The sequence below is a fragment of the Telopea speciosissima genome, chromosome 5, assembly GCF_018873765.1.
Source record: "Telopea speciosissima isolate NSW1024214 ecotype Mountain lineage chromosome 5, Tspe_v1, whole genome shotgun sequence".
Classification (NCBI taxonomy): Eukaryota; Viridiplantae; Streptophyta; class Magnoliopsida; order Proteales; family Proteaceae; genus Telopea; species Telopea speciosissima.
In genome coordinates this window covers 45983974-46001428 of record NC_057920.1, presented here as the reverse complement: position 1 = coordinate 46001428, position 17455 = coordinate 45983974, and the positions used below count along the sequence as shown (strand labels likewise).

The window sequence follows — 17455 nt, the reverse complement described above, 5'->3', positions numbered from 1 at the left end:
GGAGTCTACTGATTAGTTAGCTGATATTCTCACTATGGGAATTAGTAGTAAGAGTTTTTGTTTATAGTTAGCAAGCTGGGCATGTTTGATATTAATGCACCTACTTGAGGGGGAGTGTTGTAATATGGGTTCAAGGGTATTTTTGTCATAGGGGTATTTCAGTCCTTGTACCTATTCTAGAATGTTCCTACACTCATTATAAATAAAGTGGGGCTGTGATCATATTGTCACAAGCCATTATTCATATTTCCCACACATTAATTGGTATTAGAGCCAAACCTGGACGTTAATACCATGGATCCTACCCTCTTGTTTGCTATCCACCATCAACTTCAACTCATGTAAGAGGACTTGCAAATGGTTGAAACAAATATCAAAAAAAATTTGCGACAATGTAAAGAATTTGACAACCAGTTTCTGATCACATCTGATCATATGGGATCTTCGTTTGATAAATCGATCTTAGTCATTGAATAATGGGTGGAACAATAAGATGACGAACCTCCAACGATGGAAGGCATAGTGGCTCCAGTTATCATTGAAGAATCACCTATGGAAGAACATAAACTGGTTGATCTTTTGGTCAAACCTGTTGAATTTGTGCTTTCATATTGCGACTTTGACACCGGATTCCTTATCATTGTACCATTGGATTGTGGTTTAATCATCAACTTAACCTAGATCGAGCAGGGTGAATGTTGATCATACATTGGAGATCCTCCTATTCTACAAAACTCGAGGATGAAATTTTTTTTTGTAAACGGAGGTGAAATTGATGTGGTTGTATTAGACATTAATTCCGTTTAGAGGCCTATGCACAATCTTGGGAGGCTCATAAGGTGGTGGTGGCAGTCCAATGGGCTGAAATTGACCTTTGGGTAGTTATATATAGGTTGTGCTTTTTTTTTGGGTTTCATTATACCGGGACTAATTTATAAGCCTATAAAGTGGGGATAAAGTTAGTCCTGAGATTAGTAGTTAGGTATTCGGGTTAGATTAGGATGCTTAATAGTTAGATAGAGTTCTGTTTTGAGTTTATTTACTTTATTGAGTGTGTTAAGAGTGATTAGGAGTCCTTTTACAAGTCAATTAGGAATTTTAGGTCTTTATATATGTAATACACCCCTTACCAATTAAGGATGGTTTGAGTAACGAATATGAGTTTTTTTAAGAATTTTGGTGTTGTTGAGCAATGCATATGGGATTGGTATCCCAAACCTGAATTTTTTTTTTTTTTATTCTCCTCTTTTCTTTCACATGTTTTCTCTTCTTCCTCCCAAGAAGATCGATCTCATCTCTTTTCCCTCCGCTTCCATCAATCTGATTTCTTCCCTTAACAACGCAATTGGTTTCTTTATCTCAAATCTGATTATAGATTTGATCATTGAGCCTACTTGCACATCTGAGATTGATAATCTGGATTTTCATATTGCATTAAGACATGATAACAAAATTCACACCTTTTGAGTCTGTATAACCTTTAATCTCAAAGAGGATTTGGCTTCCTTGCTTGCTTCAAAGGCGTGAAGTCATGAGATTCTGTTATGGTATTTGTACTGATGCCCATTGGTTCCTACTTCCTAAGCTGTAAATATGTAAGTAACAATAAATTGTTTTTTTTTTGAGTGAATAAAAATTCATTACCAAAGGAAAGAAAAAGGGGGGGGGGGAGAGAGAGAGAGAGAGAATACAAACAAGCACGAACCAATTACAAAGCTCTACCAAAAAAGGCAAGAACTTGCAAAAAAGAGGGCAAAAACCAACACGCTAAAGCAAGGGGAAACTCCTGGACTGCAAGAGACACCCAAGCCAGCATCCATGAACACACTCTATCCTGGGTCCAAAGTGTCACGGAAAAAAGCATGATCTGTGATATCTAAGCTCAGAGGCAAAACCTTCTCCGAGCAGGGAAGGGAGTAGGCTATGTAGGGGCGATTCTTAGGGAAAAGAGGGGAGCTGGGGTTGCGACAACGAAAGACTCGAAGGGGAGGGGGGGGCAATAGGATGGGCCACAGAGGAGGGCAATCCAGACTTGGAGTGAAAGCCCAAACTAGGGAGGCCAAGGAGAGGAGGGTTAAAACAATGGGCCAAAAAGGAAGAATTTACAGGCCCATTAGGCCCAGCAGGAATAGCCAAGGGGGAGGGGTGGTGGGCCTGGGCATAGAGGGAAAGGGAAGAAGAGTAGGGACCACAGGGGGGCCCACAAAGGGGGTTACGCAAGGGGAAGAAGGGAGAGAGGTACGAAGGGTCAAAAAGGGTATCTTCCAGTCCTGTGCTTTTGAACATGGGGATTTCAAATGTCTCTTCCAGTCTTGTGCTTTGAAAATGGGGATTTCAAACTTCCTCAACTATAAAAATGTTTATGTACTTTTTCTTTATTTTTTTTAGTTCAACACATTACATGATGGCAATACAACCCTATGCCGTATGGAGGCAAGACATCAACAAAATCATATTTTTTAGGCCACAGAATCTTGTGTTTGTCAAAGAGGGCCTGGCTTCCTTGCTAGTCTCCTAATTTAAAATGTATGTATTAGTGATGTTTTGGAATGAATACAATGAAAATGAAACTGAGAAATGTATGGATTAGTGATGTGTTGAAATACTTATGAACTCCCTAGTCTTTCGTGAGTAATGGTGTGTAACCATAACCTTCTTAACTTTTTTCATCAGTGAGTGCTTCCTTGCTATCTTCAGATTTGTGCAACCATGAGTTTATCCATCTAGTCTGGTTATTTGAAATAGTAGAAATGTATAATCAAGATTCTTAGCACGGTAGAGATGATGTATGGGTTAGAGATTTTATAGAGTAAATACCTTCAAAATGAAACTGGGAAATCTAAGATATAATGGTTTGTAACTCCCTGGTCTTTGGTGATGTAATTACTTAGTATCCTTCTCAACTTTCTATCTGTAGTGTTATTTCCTACATTTCTGTTTTTCGTAATCCTTTGACTGTGACCCAGTTGGTTCCAAATAAAACTATATATCCAATCTTTATCCTTTTATAATCTTCTTTCCTCTCTCATTCTGTTGTTCTGTGGACTTAGCCATGTATATTTTCCACCCTCTTTTTTAGTTTTGATAGAAAGAGTATTGTAGGTTGTAGGGCTTTGTTTCACTCTCTAAAAAAATATTTTAAGTTTTTGAGAATGGATATACTTCTGTCACTTTTTCTTTGAGCAATTTATTTGAGTAAAAAACTTCTTGTTTTGTGTGATATTGGTACTTTTATGAAAGATTAGTAAGTTGCCTTTTCTACAAGACGAAGGTTGCATGATTCTGAGTTGATTTGGGAAAGTTACGGCAGACTTACCAACAGGGGTATCAAGTTATCATGGATTTCTAATATTGGGAGGGTTATTGGGTACTTTGTAATTTGATACAGAAGTCAAGTCAGTCCAGTTAGTTAAGTTGTCTAGGAGTTATCAAGGTGGCATGTGTCACCTAGGCATTTTGGGACATGACTGACTGACCGAGTCATTCATAAGTCAATTACCTAGGTGCAACTAGTCAATGACATGAGTCGACTTGCTAGATCTGACTAGTTGACCACTTAGCGATCTAGCATTTGGTGATATTAACATTATTATTTTGGTAGGACTTCGTATATTTTCTCTATGTTATGTATCTGTTCACCAAAATGTGTTTGTAATTTTTCAATTTCCCTTAACATATTAACCTTAGTCATTATGTATTATCATGATCGTAGCCTTAAACACGTTGACTCCTTAACGAAGCAATAATTATGCATGCATTACCTAAAAGAGATGAAGATAGATGATAAGTATGGTCATATTCACTTTTTTTTCTCAATTTCTTTCTCCTAGAGGTACACTGACAGTCTTACTGTTACATGTTCTGTGTCTCATTCTCGCAGCTGGCTTTTATATTTGTTGGGGATGCTTGGTTTGGGTTCCCTCTATTTATACTTCGCCTGGAATGTACCTAGTCAACCATCCTGTAAATCTTGGTATTCAGGTAAATGAGTAGGATCATAGATCATGAAATGTAAGATATGGATATACCAATATTATCCCTAAATTTTGGAAGTGTGTCATCATCAAGCCTATAAAGTTGGCATCTGATGGGTCTTACTTTATCAACAATTGAGGTTTGCTTGGTCAGACATAAAAAGATTTGATAATTCCCTATTTCTATCCGGACCATATCCTTCTATTCTACATATCAAAGGAATACAGAGGAGTTGGGACCTATTCTTTGGCCAATACTGCTATCAAAGTACAAAAACCACCTAAATTATAAGTCTCATTTTGTGGATCGGGTCTGTATTTTCCTGACCATCCAAACTTTTAGGGGGTTTGTTGCGAGAACATCCGACCAATACAATGTTTCCAGAATTTGGTATTTAACATTGTATTGGTGGGATGTTCTGGGAATGATCCCAAACCAGACCTACCTGGTAATTGGGTTGGGTTGGGGTTGTATATACCTTGTTAGATTCATTATACACTTCATCTTAAGCTTGTCTATTTTTTGTAAAAAATTTATGAAAGCATGAAATTCTCATCTTCTTGACAGAAACTCAATTTTCCTCCATTCTAGTTCTTATATGAAGATGTATTTTGATTTTAATTTTATTGAGGTATTAACATTTTTGTTCTTCTGTCACCCATTTTTCCAGCTTGCACTTTTTATTCTTGTTGCCGGTATTTCATGCATATATATTAACTATGACTGTGACCGGCAAAGGCAAGAATTCCGCAGAACAAATGGAAAGTGCTTAGTTTGGGGGAAAGCTCCATCCAAGGTGTTTGTCCTTATCCTTGTTTTCTGATTTTGATTCCACCTATCCATTCTTTTGTGTGTGTATTGCAGTTCATTACTGCCCTGCAAAGAATACTAATCCTATTCCATTCATCTACAGATAGAGGCCTTGTATCGTACCACAAATGGGGAAACAAAATCCAGCCTTCTTTTGACCTCAGGATGGTGAGTTATCTATAAATTTGAATTTCTATAGGAGTGTTAGTTGAAGCGACGCATGTGGCAATCTTTCCATCTTGTGTAGTACATCCCCCCCCCTCCTTTTTGGCTTTTTGATTTGTATTCTTTTGACATTAGATCCTGATACATGGTTCCTGCAGGTGGGGTTTATCTCGTCACTTTCACTATGTACCAGAAATATCAGCTTCTTTCTTTTGGACCCTACCAGCTCTTTTCAACCATGTGAGCATGTCTAGCTCTGATAGTTCTTTTCTATCTGGAAACTTTAAGGATCATCTTGATTTATATTTATATATTTCTCTTTAATTGGACTTTTACAGTTTCTACCATACTTCTATGTGGTGTTTCTGACAATCCTTCTTTTTGACCGGGCCAAGAGAGATGATGATCGTTGTCAAGCCAAGTAAGCATATAAAATCCGATTAACCTAGTATCATCCCCCAACACCCCTCCTTGATTGCAAGTATATCAATATGGTAGACTAGAGCTCTTGCCAAAACAGCTTACCTTAATTCTGACTTGTTTGTTTTATCTGGATTCTTTTTCTTAATTCCAGTTTTAGTGGTTGTCTTGTTTGTCATTTTCTGAGGACCGTAGTGTGCAAAATACATATGTGGGACGTGCACAATATTTGAATAGTAGACTCTTAACCTTCATGAACTCTATCCAGAAATATTAAGTTGAATAAAAACTTGGGTTCTCCACAGCAACCAATAATCGTGTAGTCCTGCCGGTTTCATTGTTGGTGTGACAATATCAGATCATGGAACCAGTAATCAAAGAGAGGAAGAAGGAAAGAAGAAGAGATTGAGAGAGACGATGGGAGGCTGCTAGAAGGACTAACAACCGATAGCAAAGCTTCCCCCTTTCCACTATATTTATAATGTAGTAATAGATCTTTCCTACTCAGAATAGGAAACTATATCAGCAAACATACAAAAGGAAACAACTAAACAAAGGTATTCTAGACTGACTAGGAAAGAAAGATAAACACATATCTAATTAGACTACCGCAGGTCCACAATCATAACCCACGATAGAGGAACTCCCTCTATCATGGTACACTTTTACTATTATCATGATTTAACACTCCCCCTTTGATGCAGAGCTAAAGCACTACATCCGCAAGAAGAGGAACAAGAAGCTGCTGCCCACTCCACACTCCCATGATTTAGAGAGAGTAGTGTATTAGTGAAGTTGGCTAGGAGCAGTCAAACTCCTAGGCTGAATAGGTGTAAGGCCCTAAGGCCATTATTTAAAGCAATAGAACCATGGAGCTATTCATTCTCCACTTTTGAAAATTAAACTGCTATTGCAAGCTGCTGCTGCTTCTCTTCCACTGTGAAGGTTTGCTTTGTGTTTGATCAAAGCTGGTGGGATTGGTGTGTGATCCAATCGACACCTTGCGGTGTGAAGCCCGGGTGGTTCGTTCAAGCTCTCCTTCAAGTTTTCCTGTTCAAGATTCGTTTTTTTATTCAAGCTACTGCTGCTGCCGATTGTTCTCTGCTACTACAAGTAAGTGAGACAGCATCCCCATCTCCATACTTCTCCTATCCCTCTACATCCCCAACCCTAACTTTTCCTCTTTGGATTCAATTTCCCATAACTCTAAACTACCCCCAAACCTAACCACCCATCCTTTCCTGCCCAAAATCTGATTGAACACTCCTTTGCCCCATGGGAGCACTCAATCCCCTTTGCTGCCCTAACCTACCATCCTAACCCTAAAGTCCATCTCTCCCCTTTAAAACCCAAAACCCTAATTTTCTGCCCAGCTAATTCCAGCTATTAAAACCCTACCCAAACCTAACCAAACTTCACTCACATCCCCCTTAGCACTTGATCCTAACCTTAGGTCCTTCCCTTTACTCTAAACCCTAAATTCCCTCAAGTTACACTTTTTAAAAACCCGAGACCCAAAACCCTAACCTGCTGCCATTCTAGTTTACACACTTCCGCTCATCAAACCATCTCAAGGCCTTCACTGATAGAATCCCCTACACTTGCCTAGCATGACCAACACCTCAAACCCTAACCCTAATTCTGACCAAAAACCATATTTTGCCCTAATCAGATTACCAGTTCATATCAGATCCTGGTGTACTGGCTCCTAGTTGGTCTCCTACCAACCTAGGACTACATTATCCTCAAGCTGGAGCATACAGAACACCCATGCCCAGCTTGAAACAACCCTTCCAAAACGCAGGACCAAACAGAGGTTTAGTAAACAAGTCGCCAAGCTGATCATCTGAGGAGATGAAGGAGTAGCAATTAATTTCTTCATGACCATATCCCTCACAAAGTGGCAATCAACTTCAATGTGCTTGGTTCTTTCGTGGAACACGGGATTACTAGCAATTTAGTTAGCAACTTGATTATCACAAAACATCTTCATAGGAGTGGTGACTTGAAACCCCAAATCTTGGAGTAACAATTTCAACCACTAAGTTCATCTTCAATGTGAGCCATAGCTCAATACTTAGTCTTGGCACTGAACCTAGCCACAACAGTTTACTTCTTACTTGCTACGTAACTAGGTTTCCTTCAACAAAGGTACAATATCTTGTAGTAGATCATCTATCAGTAGTAGCTGAACTTACTAGTATTACTTTCCCAGTAAACATTAGAAAACCCTACTAGAGCAATGCTTTGATGAGGTTTATAAATAAGCCCTTTTTAGATACTTTAGAATTCAATAGGCTGCCTCCCAATGAATCTTTTTGGGTAATTGCATAAACTGATTGATGACACCTACTGCAAATGATACATCTATCCTAGTAAGAGTCAAATAAATGAGCTTGTCTACTAGTCTCCTGCACTGGTGCTTGTCTTCAAGGTCTTCGCCATCATCAATTCCAAGCTCCTGGTGGGGGTCCATAGGAGTGTCAACGGGTTTGGAAGCAAGCATACTTGTTTCAGATAAGAGATCTAACACATACTTTTGCTGTGATAGACTAATTCCTTTCTTACTTCGTAGGACTTCAATACCAAGGATGTACCTGAGAGGATCCAAGTCCTTCATCTGAAAATGCTGATGTAGATATGACTTTACTGCTGTAATTCCAAAGACATTATCCCCAGATATAATATATCATCCACATATACAACTTATACCACAATCTTGAAGTCCTTGTGCTGCACAAAGGCAGAGTGGTTAGAATAACGCTGGGAAAACCCACATCGAGTAACAATAGTGTTGAACTTGTCAAACCAAGTTTTGGAAGACTACTACAACCCTTTGGTAGCCTTATGTAACCTACAAACTCTTGTAGAACTCTCCCCTTGAGCAACATACCTAGGAGGTTGCTTCATATAGACTTCCTCTTGTAAATCACCATAGAGGAAGGCATTCTTAATGCCCATTTGATAAAGGGACCAATCCAAATTGACTACCAGAGATTTGAGAACACAGACAGAATTCAGACGGGCAATCGGAGAAAAAGTCTCAAAACAATCTACCTCGTATGTCTGAGTGTACCCTTTTGCAACCAGTCGTGCCTTGAGACATTCAACAGTACCATCGGGATTGTATTTGATGGTGTACACCCATCGACACTTCATAAGATCTTTACTTGGAGGTAAATCCACTAGAGTCCATGCCCCCCTAGATAATAATGCTTCCATTTTCGTGTTCATAGCCACCTTAATACCTTATAGCCTGGGTGAGATAAGGCCTCGTGATGATTGTGGGGAACAAAATTAGTAAACAATGAAAATGCAAAATTATAGAAGTGAGATGGAAGGTGAGAAATAGTCATAATTCTCTATAGGGTAAGCATTCAAAGACTTGTGAGTGCAGGCACGAGTACCTTTCTGAAGAGAAACATGTAGATCAACAATGACCGTAGAACCAGGATCAGATTGAATGGCAGGTGGAGCAGGAACCGAACTAGAAGGAGGCATAATCTTCTTGAGCCGCTGCTTTACCTGTAGTTGTTTAGTAGAAGAGGTAGAACTGGAAGTCATCTAAAGGAATAAGTAGGGATCGAAGGAGGACTAACCGAACCTGCAAGAGAAGTTAGTGGAGAAGCAGAAGTGTAATAAGATGCGGTCTCGAAGAATGTGACATCAACACTAAAGTATTGCTTATGGGAAATTGGATCATAATACTTATAACCCTTTTGAGTCCTATAATAACCAAGAAAATACATTTAACAGCACGGGGAGACAATTTATCAACATGAGGGCGTAATATATGAACAAAACATGCACAACCAAAGACTCATGGTGGAAGGGAAAAGGAGAATCATTAGGATAAAGCACAGAGAATGGAGATTGGTTTTCTAAACAGAAGAAGACATCCTATTAATGAGAAAACAAGCCGTGAGAACAACATCACACCAAAAGTGTTTGGGAACCTGCATGTAAATCATAAGAGATTGAGCAACTTTAATAAGTGTCAAATTTTGTGTTTAGCCACCCCATTTTGTTTAGGGGTATATGAATAGCTCGTCTAATCAATCATGCCATTATTTAAGCAAAATTGAGCAATCTTAGTTTGAACATATTCAAGAGCATTGTTAGATTTGAAATTTATGATAGGCACATCAAACTGAGTTTTTATTGTATGGTAAAAATTCTTAAAGACGGTAATAAATTCTGATCGATCTATCAATAAATAAACTCAAATCAAATGGGAGTAATCATCCATAAAAGTAATAAAGTAATAAAAAACTAACGTGTTACGGACATGACGTGGACCCCAAATATCACAATGAACTAAATAAAACAAAGATGGACTCCTAGACACTTCTAGAGGGAAATGACGGTCTATGATGTTTCCCCAATTTACAGGCTTCACACTTAAGACTGGTAATGGACTGACAATTGGAAACCATGATCTGAAGCTTGGATAAGGATAGAGGCCCAGACGATGATGCCACTGAAGAGTAGATGAACCACCAGTAGTTGTAGCAGCTGCAGTGGATGGTCTTGTGCCATCCAAATAGTATAACCCAGCCTGCTCAATCCCGCTACCAATCGTCATCCTTGTCTAAAGGTCTTAAAAAACACAGTAAGGGGGATAAAAGTAACCGAATAGTTAATGTTGGATATGTGTCCATCAAACCCGGTTCGACCCGGTTTATTATGTATTAAACATTTCATACATTTTTGTTTAATATGATCACATGCGATATAAATTTTTGAGCAAGGTATGTCCATAAGTATTACTTTAAATTGGTAGTCACGACTAGGGTTCGGGTTGGGCAGCCCTTGTCATATGGTCATCGCATTGGGTATGTCTAGACATGTTTGATGTTGGGGTACGAATGCGAGTACGCATATGTTGATATGTGTATTGGCGAAGAATCTTATTTTGTCGATTCCCTCATGTATTACTGCCAAATGTAGGTTTGGGATAGACATTTGTCACTGAGACCCAGTACCTGAGAGGGCCATGTCACTACATGATATGAGTGTATTCTTTGGTTTACAAATGATTGCGGTTCAAGAGAACTAAAGCCGGTATTCTGGGAATGCGTAAATATTATGTGAGTGAAAGAGTCACTCAACATGGTCTCTACCACTCAATTGAGGAACATCAAGGGGAGTTAGTCTGTGGATGGTCGGATTTGAATTAGGATCCTGTACCATTTTATAAATGGTTTTGCAAAGCATATTTTCATATAAAATAACTTATTATATTTATGTATTTGATTGAATTGTTTAATTCGTGTTTTGCGGATTCTGATCACATACACAGATGCTCCGATGCAGACATGTAGCATAGAATGGGGTTTGGCAGTACAAGTGTACATGCCCTAGATTCCATGACAATGATGTTGTTTAGTGGAGGGTTAGTGCATATTTGTTATGCAGGGGTATTTCTGGGATTTGATAATTAGTAATTAATTTATTTAAAATAGTATGGGCTTGATGCTAATTATTTAAGGCCCATTAATGTTTAAATTTATTAATTATAATTATTCCCTTTTAGATTCTGCTTCTTCACTAATTAGAAGTCCATCAGGGTTTTAAGTCAAATAGGAGAGAGTATCAGACTCTCACAGGGAATGAGGAGGCTCATAGAGCCTCACCTATTTAAACACACCAAGGGGGGGGGGACGACCAGTATACTTGGGCGATTTCCCCCTTTGGAGATCGTCCCTGCCTCTCTCTCTCTCTCATCTCTTCTCCCTTGATCTCTTTTTCTCTTGAGTTGTGAGATCTATTAGGGTTTTGGAAACCCTAGTTTGTTTTTGGATTGGATTCATTTTTTTTGGAGAAGAAATTCTGGTTTGGCTTAAGGATCTTCTACTGTATCAAGGAGATTCAAGTTGGGGCTTTCTTGAACGGCTCGTTAGAGGAAGAACCATTATGTGGTGGAGGAGCAACACTTGAGGCTCTACAAGTTAGCAAATCTTAATGTTTATTTTATGCATTAAGTTTATTAATTACTTGGTAATCATGGGATGTGAAAGAAACCCGAATCGATCTATTTTCCGTTGCGCATTCGGGTATGGGATGGATCCCTCTTTCCATGGGATGGAAAGGAGATGACTTGCTCAATTCTTGTGGATCCCATAATTTTATGGAACAAGAAAAAAGAGGGTTTGGTGTAACAGTTTTATACCAAACCCTAATTGGGATTCTTTAGGGTTCTCATGGGCAACCAAGGGATTGCCCATAGGGTCTCCTGGGCGACCATGGGGTGACCCAGAGATTTCCAATAATTGTGAACCCAAGATGATCCCATGACTATTCCTACAGTTAAGTGTCTTAGTATTCTGACTGAAAAATAACAGGGATAATGGTAAGCGAGGAACATGAAGAACATATGATAGTGTCATGGAGGAAGTGGGTGAAACAGTACCATGACCTCACCTATGTAGAGGAGCCATCCACAAAGATGACTGGGGAGGACTATTGAAGTTCAAAAATAGAGGAAAATAGATCAGCCTTACTAGTCATGTGAGAAGAAATAGTCATGTGAGAAGAAGCACCAGAATCAATGATCCATGGAGTAGTTGTAGTAAGTAGGGCGGAGTTACCTATGTGAGCTAAGGTGGCGGTGGAAGTAGTAGTAGTAGTAGATGTCTCAAGTTGTTGAAGACACTAGAGAATCTGATTATAAGAGACAGACACAGTGGAAGAAGCCCTAGATGCAGACAGAGTGTCACTAGAAGGTACTGTCTCAGTAGAACCATCAGTCATAGCTATTGACTAACTTATTGGCCCACTCAGGTTGGCCATACTTTGCCCAACAAGTATCAATAGTGTGATTTTGCTTACCACGGTAGGTACAATGTCGAGAAGATTTGTCAACCGGCTGTCCAGCTGTACCACTATCACCTGATCCACGGCCACAGCCTCTCCCTTGGCTATGGCCTCATCCAAAGAAGGATGAACCACGGCTTCTACCAACAATAAAAGTTGAGCCTTCTTTTGGAGAGCGAGAAGGTTCAACCTTAGAAGATGTAGATGTGCATTGAATATGAGAAAATGTTTCATTCAGGGATGGTACTTTCTCATCAGCAAGAAGTTTTGACAGATTGGTAGTCAGGATGAAGACTGGCAAGAAATTTGGCAACGTGAAATTCAATCCGTTGAAGCTTCAACTGCTCTAGATCAGTAGCAAGGGGTTGGTGAACTTGAAGTTCTTGACGTACTCATTCAATGACTTGTCACCCTGTTTAAAATTGAATAAATTCTCATAAAGCTCATAAGTCTGAGAAAAACTTTCCTTCAAATCATTCCAAACCCCTTTCGCAATAGTGTGAAACATGATATTAGTAGCAATATTAGTGTCAATATTGTTCCACAACCAAATCTTGAGTGTGGAATTATCACTCATCCAATCTTCATATGCTGTGAGAGGCAGGATCTTTAGAATCAATTGTAGGAGGATTATCAGTTAGGTATTTCATCTTACCTTTAGCATGAATATAAACAAGGACTGCTTGATACCATAACATGTAATTAGATACACCATTCAATTTGCTGTTGGTGATCTGAATATGAACAGTGTCCACCAGAGCCTTCGGATCAGCCATCATGCAGGTAGGTAATAATAATATGGGACTCAATGAAAGTATCAACAGTCATAAGGATCAGTAGTAGGACTTCAGTCCAGTAGCGGTAGATTGATTCTAGCACAAACCAACAGCATGGGAGAGCAACCGGCAGTAAATAAACTCCAAAATAGATCAATTCGATACCTGAAAACCTAGATTTGGGTGATAATCAAGTATCAAGAAGAACACGGGTCAGATGGGCCTGGTTTTATAATCGAAGAAGCCTTGGTCCCAAAAGTTTGGGAAAATCGGATGGCTAGATTGCACACAGTATCAAATATCGATGGGATGATTTCTGCCTGGAAAACAGAGCATCTGCCAGCCAGTGAGAGAAATTGTATTGCATCAAATCAGGAGCTTGGATCAGCTCAATAATATCATCGAGTTGTCTTTGTTGTATTAGTGATCAGTCCTCAAAATTTCGGAGGAATCAGGTGGCTGCAGAGAAAATAATTGAAGATTCAATTTCTTCAATCAAAACAGACCTGCAGTAGAGTAATTCTTCATATAACTCAATGAAGATAGACTTGAAATGCCATAGATCAGCAGTGTAGGTATAGGGAGCCTTAGTTTGTCTTGATTCTCATAAACTAGGGCAGGAAATATGAGAGAGGCAGCACAGGTTGCTGCAACCAGGAACCAAGAGTACTCCTTGAACTCTGAAACCAGCAATTGTGAGAGGGTTGATCACTGGTTCTTATTGCTCTGATACCATGTGACAGTATCAGATTATGGAACCAGTAATCAAAGAGAGGAGGAAGGTAAGAAGAAGACATTGAGAGAGATGATGGGAGGCTGCTAGTAGGACTAACAACCGATAGCGAACCCTCCCCCTTTCCACTTGATTTATAATGTAGTACAAGAAGATCTTTCCTACTCAGAGTAGGAAACTATATCAGCAAACATACAAAAGGAAACAACTAAACAAAGGTTTCTAGACTGACTAGGAAAGAAAGATAGATACATATCTAATTAGACTACCGCAGGTCCGCAACCATAACTCATGATAGAGGAACTCCCTGTATAATGGTACACTTTAACTATTATCATGATTTAACACTCCCCCTCTGATGCAGAGCTGAAGCACTACATCTGCAAGAAGAAGAGGAACAAGAAGCTACTGCCCAAGTAGTAGTAGTAGTAGGCTATATCATGATTTTACAGTTGGTTATCAGTTTCTCTTCAGAATTCATCTTATTTCTAGCTGAAGAAATTAGTTACTAGGGAATCTAAATAGGCTCAGCTTCATGCTTTTGGCTATAATCATTTGTGGGGTAAAATCCTGGTTGTTGTCATCTTGACATGTTTGTCTACAGATATTTTTGCCTTTTTTTTTTCCTCCCTTGATTTTGGGATAGTACTAGGTTCCTTTTGAGCTAGCATGACTTCTAGGTATGTGGTTGTGCTTATATACTGGCATGATCCTTGTTTGGTACTTCAGCTGTTAGTCATCATCAGTTAATACACCATGCTAGATATAGTCTAAACTTTTTCTAACTGGAAAGTGATGAGCTACTGTTGACAGGTATGGGAAATACTGGAAGTTATACTGCGATAAGGTTCCCTACAGAATCATTCCAGGAATCTACTGATGAGTTTTGGATGGACAAAGCTTGCTTGTGAATCTTCAATGGTATATTGTGTATGAGTGACTGGTAATTTAGAGATCCACTTTTACTAATTACCATTTCCTTCAAGTTAATATTACCTGCCATGAGCCCAAGTGCTTGTATGTTTGGATATTGTACCATCATATCATGTATGACATAATATAGATAATTTTTTTATTTCTATTTGCATCCCATGAGCAACATGCATCTTTCCATTAGATATTTACATATCAGGAGCCTGTTTTATAGGCTGAGAGTGAATATGGACACAACTTGGACTTCCATCATGGTTTTAATTCTGTAGCTGATGGAGACAGTTGTTTATGTTCTTAGCCCTAAGATATAGCAAGTATGAAGTCTTGATGTTAAAAGTGGGACGGCCCTAGAAATGACTGCTCAACGACCGGCTTTTTCTTACTACCCAGACATTGTCCTGGTTACACAAAATACAGGAAATGGCAGGGCTGTCATGCAGCATTTGGGAGTCTTGGACATTATCCTGGATGTCCCTTTGAACCACTGGTATGAAGCACTTTTAAGCTTTTTATGCTAATCCATTGTTAGCCAATACATGCTGATGCAACCGTTTCAAATTCTAAAACCTTGTGTGGATTTTGGGAGACACCCAACATCGCAGTTGGTGTGGCTGAATTTACATGAACTGTACCTTTTGATTTGCCATTCATTCAGGCATTGGGCGTACACTGCACCTTGTTAGTCACCACAAAAAAAACTCTACAGGACTCTCTCTCTCTCTCTGGTTTCTGGACTTTAATGAAAGGCCAACGTTGGGGAGTGCTGATGTAGCCAATCCGATTTTTTTTTCGGTGAATTTAACCAATCCGACCTTGTTTGGGTGCTATATCATCTCTTAAATTTTTTTGTCCCCTCTCCACTGGAGTTTTATTTTTTTTTGGTGCAGAAATAAAATACATATATATATTAAGGTATAAAGAAAGTGTTTGCATCATCATATTCATACAAAAAAGATTAATGACAGTGGGCTGCCTTCGATGCAAATTTAGTCATCCAAGAGCTTAGAGAATTATCAGGGGTTAATATAAAAGTAATATCATCATTAACAAAAAGATTAAGATCAATCAATAGAGGCACTATATCCCACGGCCATGGCTTTTGAGATGGCTGTGGGATATACTGAAGAAGTTCCTCTGTTGAAATCCAGATTTCCTTGATCTTAATCCCCAGGTTAGCGGCTTGTTGAAGCCCAAAAACAATCGTTGATACTTCAGGTTCCAATGGATGATACGCCGTCAAAAAGCCTGCAGTAGCATAGGTGTATCTTCCGTGGGTCAAAAAACAAAAAAACCCATGCCGAGGAGTCTACTCCTGGTTGGTATGTTCCTGTACAAAAAAGGTAGATTGAAATCTTTTATAGAGATCGAATTAATATGATCCAGAGGTTCTTCATTGTTATTTTCGTAAGTATAATTTGGAGGTTTGAGGTTTAAATCGGTGATCTAGTGGTTGATGAGATTCATTGTTCTACGGGGTTCAGCCTTCGCTTTTCCTACAACAATTTTGTTTCTGGACTCCCAAATGAAATAACATGTAATTGCAACAACAACAAAAAAAAAAAAAAAAACCAAGTGTATTTTTTTCTTCCAAGATTGCATTGAGAAAGAAAAGTTAGTCAAAAATGTTCTATTGAAGGATGGGTGATAGTCTCAGTTCTTAAACCCAAGGGACCAGCAGCCCAAATCCGCTTGGCCCAACTACAGGAGAGTAAAATATGTTAGATAGTTTCTTCCGAATTTTCACAAATTGGACAGTCAGAATCAATTGGATCCATTTGGAGATGGTCCCTCTAGTAGGTATACCTGCATGTAAGACGCATCAAAAAAATATTTTAAATTTTGGATGAATGGAGAGTTTCCAAAAGAAATTCCACAAGCTAACACTTTTGGGATTAAGATGAGAGATTATTATTTAGAATTAAGAATCGCGTAGCTCGACATGTTGAAAATTTTCCATCCCTAGCTAAGGTACACTACCAACGATCAGCATTAGTGGAAAGAGGAATTGTAATGATTTTCTGAATAAATCCACAAGGAATGTAAGTTGAGAGTAATGAATTATTCCATATTGATGTGGAGCAAAAATGACTTATCATACCATTCCTCTGACCTTGATTTAAGGATGATGGTATAGAGAAATTCTTAATGCTAGGAATCCACAGGTCATACCAAAAGAAAGTCAATACCATTACCAATAATTTTGAGATATATGCCTTTTAGGATGTGGAGATTTGCCGCAATGTTTTTCCAGGTCCATGATCCACAGTTAGCCATAATTTTGAGGTGGAAAATCAAATTAGGGGGAAAATATTTTGCTTTGAGAATCCGAGCCCATAATGCATGGGGCAATGATATCAAACGCCAAACAAGTTTGGGGATCAGAGCAGATTTAGTAACAAAAGCCTTGCTATACCTGAACCCCTATATTTAACAGGGAGACAAATTTTATCCCATGCTACTAAAGAAGACTTCTTAGGGGAATGACTACCATTTGAAAATTTGATGCAGATTGAATCAAGGGATATACAATTTTTTTGTGGAAAGGAGAAACTTGACATGAGATATGTTGGAATCGATGTAAGAATTGATTGAATCACAACCAGTTGACCTACATAAGATAAAGCGTTAGATTTCCACAAAACAAGTCTATTATGTACACGGAAAACATTAAAATTCAAATCTTTGGTCTTAGATCTAGAATGAAAGAGATTAGCCCTCAAATAGGTTGTCTTTTTTGTCATCTCCTTTATCCCGATGACAGAGCATGGGTGTTGTCTATCATAGGGCAAACGTTTTTGTTGAACCAAAGGCCACTCTTTTCATAATT

The 17455-nt window shown here is 38.8% G+C and overlaps 1 protein-coding gene across 1 annotated transcript in view; it reads left to right on the top strand.

Annotated features, from left to right (window-relative positions):
- Nucleotides 1–14779, top strand: part of LOC122661271 (7-dehydrocholesterol reductase) — a 72554-nt gene extending 57775 nt beyond the window's left edge. Inside the window, exons 9-14 of the mRNA XM_043856617.1 lie at nucleotides 3881–3981; nucleotides 4646–4771; nucleotides 4889–4953; nucleotides 5109–5190; nucleotides 5289–5371; nucleotides 14509–14779. Coding sequence (XP_043712552.1) covers nucleotides 3881–3981; nucleotides 4646–4771; nucleotides 4889–4953; nucleotides 5109–5190; nucleotides 5289–5371; nucleotides 14509–14575 — 524 coding nt within the window. The 3' untranslated portion in view covers nucleotides 14576–14779. The remainder of the gene's footprint in view (nucleotides 1–3880; nucleotides 3982–4645; nucleotides 4772–4888; nucleotides 4954–5108; nucleotides 5191–5288; nucleotides 5372–14508) is intronic.
- The last annotated feature ends 2676 nt before the right edge of the window (nucleotides 14780–17455 follow it).